A 10000-nucleotide genomic window follows, 5' to 3' on the forward strand; every position below is an offset into this window, starting at 1 on the left:
ATATATTGACCCTCCTGGATCAATGTTAAGATAGTCCGAATGGTCTCCATCTTGAAGGATGGAACTCTTAGGAATTGGTTTAGGATCTTGAGATCCAGAATTGGTCTGAAGGTTCCCTCCTTTTTGGGAACTATAAACAGATTGACGTAGAACCCCTGCCCCTGTTCTGCTTTTGGAACTGGGCAGATCACTCCCATGGTAAAAAGGGCTTCTACACAGCGTAAGAACGCCTCTCTTTTTGTCGGGTTTACAGACAATTGAGACAGATGGAACCTCCCCCTTGGAGGGGAATACTTGAAATCTAGAAGGTATCCCTGGGTTACAATTTCTACTGCCCAGGAATCCTGAACGTCTCTTGCCCAGGCCTGAGCAAAGAGAGTCTGCCCCCTACTATATCCGGTCCCGGATCGGGGGCTACCCCTTCATGCTGACTTAGTGGCAGCAGCAGACTTTTTAGCCTGTTTACCCTTGTTCCAAGTCTGATTAGATCTCCAGGTTGGCTTGGATTGAGCAAAGTTCCCCTCTTGCTTTGCAGCAGGGGAAGAGGAAGAGGGACCACTCTTGAAGTTTCGAAAGGAACGAAAATTATTTTGTTTGGTCCTAGTCTTATTTGACTTATCCTGAGGGAGGGTATGACCCTTCCCTCCAGTAATGTCTGAAATTATCTCTTTCAATGCAGGCCCGAATAGGGTCTTACCTTTGAAAGGGATCGACAAAAGCTTAGATTTAGATGACACATCAGCTGACCAGGACTTAAGCCATAAAGCTCTACGCGCTAAAATGGCAAAACCTTAATTCTTAGCCGCTAATTTAGCAAGATGAAAAGCGGCGTCTGTAATAAAACAATTAGCCAACTTAAGAGCCTTAATTCTGTCCAAAATATCATCTAGTGGGGTCTCCATCTGAAGAGCCTCTTCTAGAGCCTCAAACCAAAAGGCAGCTGCATGGTTACAGGAACAATGCACGCTATAGGTTGGAAGAAGAAAACCTTGATGAACAAAAATTTTCTTTAGGAGACCCTCTAATTTTTTATCCATAGGATCAATGAAAGCACAACTGTCTTCAATAGGTATAGTTGTACGCTTAGCCAGGGTAGAAATAGCTCCCTCCACCTTAGGGACCGTCTGCCATGAGTCCTTTATGGTGTCAGAAATGGGGAACATTTTCTTAAAAACAGGAGGGGGAGAGAACGGAATACCTGGTTTATCCCACTCCTTAGTAACAATGTCTGAAATCCTCTTAGGGACCGGAAACAAATCAGTGTAAACAGGAACCTCTAAATATTTGTCCATTTTACACAATTTCTCTGGAACTACAATAGGGTCACAATCATCCAGAGTAGCTAAAACCTCCCTGAGCAATAAGCGGAGGTGCTCTAGCTTAAATTTAAATGCCGTCATATCTGAATCTGTCTGAGGGAACGTCTTTCCTGAATCAGAAATCTCTCCCTCAGACATCAAATCCCTCATCCCTACTTCAGAACATTGTGAGGGGAATATCGGATACGCTGCTAAAGCGTCAGAAGGCTCAGCATTTGTTCTTAAACCCAGAGCTACTGCGCTTCCCTGGCAAACCAGGCAGCTTAGATAAAACCTCTGTGAGGGTTAGTATTCATAACTGAAGCCATATCTTGCAAGGTGAAAGAATTAGACGCAATAGAAGTACTTGGCGTCGCTTGTGCGGGCGTTACTGGTTGAGACGCTTGAGGAGAACTAGATGGCAAAACCAGATTTCCTTCTGTCTGAGAATCATCCAGTGCCAAACTTTTATAAGTCAAAATATGCTGTTTGCAATTTATAGACATATCAGTACAAGTGGGACACATTCTAAGAGGGGGTTCCACAATGGCTTCTAAACAAATTGAACAATGAGTTTCCTCAGTGTCAGACATGTTTAACAGACTAGTAATAAAGCAAGCAAGCTTGGAAAACACTTTATTTAATGAAAAAAAAACACAATTTGCAAAAACGGTACTGTGCCTTTAAGAGAAAAAAAGGCGTACACAAACTGCAAAACACGGTTAGACAATTGCTTAAATTTTTCTGAAATTTTAACAGTGTACCCGCTAAGCTTTAGAAGTATTGCACCACAAGTTAATAAGCAATAAACCCCCAAATGATAAAAACGTATTGAAAAATGTCTAAAACCGGTTAAACACACCTATTAGAGCACCTTGCCACAGCTCTGCTGTGGCCCTACCTGCCCTTAGTAACGATAATATGGGGTTAAAGCTTCGAATAGGGCCCTCAGAAGATCATCAGGACCTCAGGAGAAGTAGCTTGCTGCTTGTCTGAAAAAGTATATGCGCAACTGGAGGCACGAAAATTAGGCCCCGCCCACCTCACTCGATGTTACTGGGGCCTACTCAAATCTAACAAACCTAGTTTAAAAACCATGTGGGTTATAACAAACCCAAAATAAGCCAAAGTGACCCCTCAAAGCAAACGTCCCATAAACATAAACGTTCGTCCCTGAACACACAAATGTTTGTACCAATTTTACATGGAACAAACTGAGTGCCCAAATTTTTTTTAGCCCGTTTAAGGCTAGCTAGTAAAACCTCTTCATACTAGGATTACTGCTTACCCTTCCCCCTAATGGGGATACTGTCAGCCTTTCTGAGTTAACACAGTCTCTGCAGAAAAAAATGAGCTGAACATACCTCATTGCTGTATAGCAAGAAACCGCTCCTCACACTAAAGTTTTCCTGTACTCCCTCAACTCATGTGGGAACAGCAGTGGACCTTAGTTACAAATGCTAAGATCATTCATCCTCCAGGCAGAAATCTTCATCTATGTCCTGCCTGAGAGCAAATAGTACAACACCGGTACCATTTAAAAATAACAAACTCTTGATTGAAGATGAAATAAAAAACTAACAGTTTAATACCTCTTCTCTTTACTCTTCTCTGCTTAGAGCCAGCAAAGAAAATGACTGGGGGGGTGGAGTTAAGGGGGGAGCTATATAGACAGCTCTGCTGTGGTGCTCTCTTTGCTACTTCCTGTCATACACATATATACATATATATATACCACATATACATACACATATATATATATATATATATATATATATATACTATATATATATATATATATATATATACACACATACTATATATTACACATATATATTATATACACAATACATATATATATGTGTATATATATATATATATATATCAGTCTGTTTGGCTTTGTGAGCTCGCATGATGGTGTGGCTGTGTTAGGGACTCAGGCAGTGGAAAGGACCTTGACGCGGTGCCTGAGCTTTCCCATTTGGCCAGATGCGGTAACTAACCTTTCTAGTTGTGATTTTATCTTAGCTGTGAGCTAGCTGAAATTTCTTCTTGTATCCTCCCCACTATATGCATATGAGGAACATCTTCTGCAAGCGCTATTAGAACAAACCCTGTTCACCATTTTTCTACCTTAGTCTCACCAAGGAGGGTTGAGACACCACTAATAGCAGCATACATTAGACTTTCTCATAAAGCATCTAACTGCAATACAACTACTTCTCCATTTTTGGCGCAACTACCTACACACACACACTAGTGATGCACTGAAATGGAAATTCTGGACCGAAACCGAAAATCCAGGATGCACCGAAAACCGAAAATATATTTTTTCAAATATTTTTTTTTTTTTATTTATTTTTTTTGCATAATTAGACTATGTAATGAATGAATCTGAATTGAAAACCTTTAGGCCAATAAAAAAAAGCCCACACTTTTATTGAAAGTAAAAGTAACACACTAAAATTGGACAAAAATATCTTAAAACAATAATATGCTACACAATTTTACCAAGAAAAAAAAAAAAACAGGCAAAAAATGCAATTTTCGGCCAAAATGTTTCTGCGACCAAAATGTAAGTGTATCCCTACTTAAGATATTAAATATCAATATACTGTATTATTCTTTATTTAGTTCTATGTAACAGAATCAGATTTAACAGTTTTTTGTTTTTTTTACCAATTATCCAAATAAAGTATAGTCATAGAAAACTCATTTATATGCAAAACAGTAAGTCAAGTAATGAACTTAAACAGCAGCTCTAGGCTAGCATCAAATTTGAAACATGCTACACAATAATCTTACCGAAAATAACAGGCAAAATAACCGAAAACTGAAATAACCAAAAATGCCATTTTCGGCCGAAACGTTTCTGCGGCCAAAATTTTGGTGCATCCCTAATACACACACACACATACAACATACATTATATATATATATTAAAGAGATAGAAAGAGATGGAAAGCTCTCATATAAATCACAAACTTACTAAGGGGGAAATAACTTTCCAATTTACTTCTATTATCTAATTTGATTCATTCTCTGTTTATCCTTTGTTGAAGGAGCAACAATGCACTATTTAGAACCAGCCGAACACATCTGATGAGCCAATAAAAAGAGGCATATATGTGCAACCTCCAATTAACAGCTAGCTCCCAGTAGTGCATTGCTGCTCCTGAATCTACCTAGGTATGCTTTTAATAAAGGATAACAAGAGAATGAAGCATATTGAATAATAGATGTAATTCGGTTAACATTGCATGCTTTATTTGAAACGTGAAACTTTAATTTTGACTTAATTGTCCCTTTAAGAAGAAAAAAAAAACACTAGTTACTTACCTCTACTTGCTGAAGAATGGATATGATGAGGTTTGAAGTTACAGGGTCGCTGCCAGTCTCTACCTTGGCAGTGCAAAGTGACAACTGGCGAATTAGATGCCCAAGTTCCTTGTAGAGAGCTGGAATCTGAAGATCACTCCGTTCGTTCAGCTGAGAAACAAACATCTGGAGAGCACGAATAGCACCTCTGTGTATTGCTGCCAACCTGGACATAGTTTGAGACTGTTAAAGAGACAGACAATTAGGGCTAGATTTATCAAGGGCTAAGATAATTCTGCTTTATATTCTCCTCTGAGTTCTCTGCAGATCGTCCTTGGAGAGGCGCAGCAGTGCGCACAAATTTATCAAAAAATTGCACGTATTAATTTGCGCTGTTTGGAAGGCGAGCTGGGGCGAATTATGATTCATTTTTTCCATGTGAAACATGAAGTTCTCCTGATTTATCATTTCAAACCAGTTTTTTTTTTTTAGGTAGTATTTTTTGGCATTTTCATTAAATAAAAGTAATCCATAACATTTGGGTTTTACGTGGGGCAATTTTGCACATTCATTTTTTCTTGTACAGATTTACTTTAATCTTTTGTAGAAAAAAACATAATTTATGTAAGAACTTACCTGATAAATTCATTTCTTTCATATTAGCAAGAGTCCATGAGCTAGTGACGTATGGGATATACATTCCTACCAGGAGGGGCAAAGTTTCCCAAACCTCAAAATGCCTATAAATACACCCCTCACCACACCCACAATTCAGTTTAACGAATAGCCAAGAAGTGGGGTGATAAAAAAGTGCGAAAGCATATACAATAAGGAATTGGAATAATTGTGCTTTATACAAAATCATAACCACCACAAAAAAAGGGCGGGCCTCATGGACTCTTGCTAATATGAAAGAAATGAATTTATCAGGTAAGTTCTTACATAAATTATGTTTTCTTTCATGTAATTAGCAAGAGTCCATGAGCTAGTGACGTATGGGATAATGACTACCCAAGATGTGGATCTTTCCACACAAGAGTCACTAGAGAGGGAGGGATAAAATAAAGACAGCCAATTCCTGCTGAAAATAATCCACACCCAAAATAAAGTTTAATGAAAAACATAAGCAGAAGATTCAAACTGAAACCGCTGCCTGAAGTACTTTTCTACCAAAAACTGCTTCAGAAGAAGAAAATACATCAAAATGGTAGAATTTGGTAAAAGTATGCAAAGAGGACCAAGTTGCCGCTTTGCAAATCTGATCAACCGAAGCTTCATTCCTAAACGCCCAGGAAGTAGAAACTGACCTAGTAGAATGAGCTGTAATCCTCTGAGGCGGAGTTTTACCCGACTCAACATAGGCAAGATGAATTAAAGATTTCAACCAAGATGCCAAAGAAATGGCAGAAGCTTTCTGGCCTTTTCTAGAACCGGAAAAGATAACAAATAGACTAGAAGTCTTACGGAAAGATTTCGTAGCTTCAACATAATATTTCAAAGCTCTAACAACATCCAAAGAATGCAACGATTTCTCCTTAGAATTCTTAGGATTAGGACATAATGAAGGAACCACAATTTCTCTACTAATGTTGTTGGAATTCACAACTTTAGGTAAAAATTCAAAAGAAGTTCGCAACACCGCCTTATCCTGATGAAAAATCAGAAAAGGAGACTCACAAGAAAGAGCAGATAATTCAGAAACTCTTCTGGCAGAAGAGATGGCCAAAAGGAACAAAACTTTCCAAGAAAGTAATTTAATGTCCAATGAATGCATAGGTTCAAACGGAGGAGCTTGAAGAGCTCCCAGAACCAAATCAAAACTCCAAGGAGGAGAAATTGACTTAATGACAGGTTTTATACGAACCAAAGCTTGAACAAAACAATGAATATCAGGAAGAATAGCAATCTTTCTGTGAAAAAGAACAGAAAGAGCAGAGATTTGTCCTTTCAAAGAACTTGCGAACAAACCCTTATCTAGACCATCCTGAAGAAGCTGTAAAATTCTCGGTATTCTAAAAGAATGCCAAGAAAAATGATGAGAAAGACACCAAGAAAAATAAGTCTTCCAGACTCTATAATATATCTCTCGAGATACAGATTTACGAGCCTGTAACATAGTATTAATCACAGAGTCAGAGAAACCTCTTTGACCAAGAATCAAGCGTTCAATCTCCATACCTTTAAATTTAAGGATTTCAGATCCTGATGGAAAAAAGGACCTTGTGACAGAAGGTCTGGTCTTAACGGAAGAGTCCACGGTTGGCAAGAGGCCATCCGGACAAGATCCGCATACCAAAACCTGTGAGGCCATGCCGGAGCTACCAGCAGAACAAACGAGCATTCCTTCAGAATCTTGGAGATTACTCTTGGAAGAAGAACTAGAGGCGGAAAGATATAGGCAGGATGATACTTCCAAGGAAGTGATAATGCATCCACTGCCTCCGCCTGAGGATCCCGGGATCTGGACAGATACCTGGGAAGTTTCTTGTTTAGATGGGACGCCATCAGATCTATTTCTGGAAGATCCCACATTTGAACAATCTGAAGAAATACCTCTGGGTGAAGAGACCATTCGCCCGGATGCAACGTTTGGCGACTGAGATAATCCGCTTCCCAATTGTCTATACCTGGGATATGAACCGCAGAGATTAGACAGGAGCTGGATTCCGCCCAAACCAAAATTCGAGATACTTCTTTCATAGCCAGAGGACTGTGAGTCCCTCCTTGATGATTGATGTATGCCACAGTTGTGACATTGTCTGTCTGAAAACAAATGAACGATTCTCTCTTCAGAAGAGGCCAAAACTGAAGAGCTCTGAAAATTGCACGGAGTTCCAAAATATTGATCGGTAATCTCACTTCCTGAGATTCCCAAACTCCTTGTGCCGTCAGAGATCCCCACACAGCTCCCCAACCTGTGAGACTTGCATCTGTTGAAATTACAGTCCAGGTCGGAAGCACAAAAGAAGCCCCCTGAATTAAACGATGGTGATCTGTCCACCATGTTAGAGAGTGTCGAACAATCGGTTTTAAAGATATTGTTTGAGATATCTTCGTGTAATCCTTGCACCATTGCTTCAGCATACAGAGCTGAAGAGGTCGCATGTGAAAACGAGCAAAGGGAATGATTGTGACTGAAGGTTTCGACAAGCTGCAATCAATTTTAGACGTCTCTTGTCTGTTAAAGACAGAGTCATGGACACTGAATCCATCTGGAAACCCAGAAAGGTTACCCTTGTCTGAGGAATCAAAGAACTTTTTGGTAAATTGATCCTCCAACCATGATCTTGAAGAAACAACACAAGTCGATTCGTATGAGATTATGCTAAATGTAAAGACTGAGCAAGTACCAAGATATCGTCCAAATAAGGAAATACCACAATACCCTGTTCTCTGATTACAGACAGAAGGGCACCGAGAACCTTTGTAAAAATTCTTGGAGCTGTAGCTAGGCCAAACGGCAGAGCCACAAACTGGTAATGCTTGTCCAGAAAAGAGAATCTCAGGAACTGATAATGATCTGGATGAATCGGAATATGCAGATATGCATCCTGTAAATCTATTGTGGACATATAATTCCCTTGCTGAACAAAAGGCAAGATAGTCCTTACAGTTACCATCTTGAACGTTGGTATCCTTACATAACGATTCAATATTATTAGATCCAGAACTGGTCTGAAGGAATTCTCCTTCTTTGGTACAATGAAGAGATTTGAATAAAACCCCATCCCCTGTTCCGGAACTGGAACTGGCATAATTACTCCAGTCAACTCTAGATCTGAAACACATTTCAGAAATGCTTGAGCTTTTACTGGATTTACTGGGACACGGGAAAGAAAAAATCTCTTTGCAAGAGGTCTCATCTTGAAACCAATTCTGTACCCTTCTAAAACAATGCTCTGAATCCAAAGATTGTGAACAGAATTGATCCAAATTTCCTTGAAAAAACGTAACCTGCCCCCTACCAGCTGAGCTGGAATGAGGGCCGCACCTTCATGTGGACTTAGAAGCAGGCTTTGCCTTTCTAGCTGGCTTGGATTTATTCCAGACTGGAGATGGTTTCCAAACTGAAACTGCTCCTGAGGATGAAGGATCAGGCTTTTGTTCTTTGTTGAAACGAAAGGAACGAAAACGATTATTAGCCCTGTTTTTACCTTTAGATTTTTTATCCTGTGGTAAAAAAGTTCCTTTCCCACCAGTAACAGTTGAAATAATGGAATCCAACTGAGAACCAAATAATTTGTTACCCTGGAAAGAAATGGAAAGTAAAGTTGATTTAGAAGCCATATCAGCATTCCAAGTTTTAAGCCATAAAGCTCTCCTAGCTAAAATAGCTAGAGACATAAACCTGACATCAACTCTGATAATATCAAAAATGGCATCACAGATAAAATTATTAGGATGCTGAAGAAGAATAATAATATCATGAGAATCACGATGTGTTACTTGTTGCGCTAAAGTTTCCAACCAAAAAGTTGAAGCTGCAGCAACATCAGCCAAAGATATAGCAGGTCTAAGAAGATTACCTGAACACAGATAAGCTTTTCTTAGAAAGGATTCAATTTTCCTATCTAGAGGATCCTTAAACGAAGTACCATCTGACGTAGGAATAGTAGTACGTTTAGCAAGGGTAGAAATAGCCCCATCAACTTTAGGGATCTTGTCCCAAAATTCTAATCTGTCGGCACAGGATATAAATGCTTAAAACGTTTAGAAGGAGTAAATGAATTACCCAATTTATCCCATTCTTTGGAAATTACTGCAGAAATAGCATTAGGAACAGGAAAAACTTCTGGAATAACCACAGGGGCTTTAAATACCTTATCCAAACGTTTAGAATTAGTATCAAGAGGACCAGAATCCTCTATTTCTAAAGCAATTAGTACTTCTTTAAGTAAAGAACGAATAAATTCCATTTTAAATAAATATGAAGATTTATCAGCATCAACCTCTGAGACAGAATCCTCTGAACCAAAGGAGTCATCAGAATCAGAATGATGATGTTCATTTAAAAATTCATCTGTAGGGAGAGAAGTTTTAAAAGATTTTTTACGTTTACTAGAAGGAGAAATAACAGACATAGCCTTCTTTATGGATTCAGAAACAAAATCTCTTATATTATCAGGAACATTCTGCACCTTAGATGTTGAAGGAACTGCAACAGGCAATGGTACTTTACTAAAGGAAATATTATCTGCTTAACAAGTTTGTCATGACAATCAATACAAACAACAGCTGGAGGAATAGCTACCAAAAGTTTACAGCAGATACACTTAGCTTTGGTAGATTCAGCACTAGACAGCGATTTTCCTGTAGTATCTTCTGACTCAGATGCAACGTGGGACATCTTGCAATATGTAAGAGAAAAAACAACATATATATAA

General features: G+C 38.9%; 1 protein-coding gene across 1 annotated transcript in view; it reads right to left on the minus strand.

Annotated features, from left to right (window-relative positions):
• KIAA0753 (KIAA0753 ortholog) overlaps positions 1 to 10000 on the minus strand; it is a 150631-nt gene that overhangs the window by 99103 nt on the left and 41528 nt on the right. Inside the window, exon 6 of the mRNA XM_053705247.1 lies at positions 4638 to 4859. Within this exon, the coding sequence (XP_053561222.1) occupies positions 4638 to 4859 (222 nt within the window). The remainder of the gene's footprint in view (positions 1 to 4637; positions 4860 to 10000) is intronic.

The sequence above is a fragment of the Bombina bombina genome, chromosome 3 (genome assembly GCF_027579735.1).
Source record: "Bombina bombina isolate aBomBom1 chromosome 3, aBomBom1.pri, whole genome shotgun sequence".
Lineage (NCBI taxonomy): Eukaryota > Metazoa > Chordata > Amphibia > Anura > Bombinatoridae > Bombina > Bombina bombina.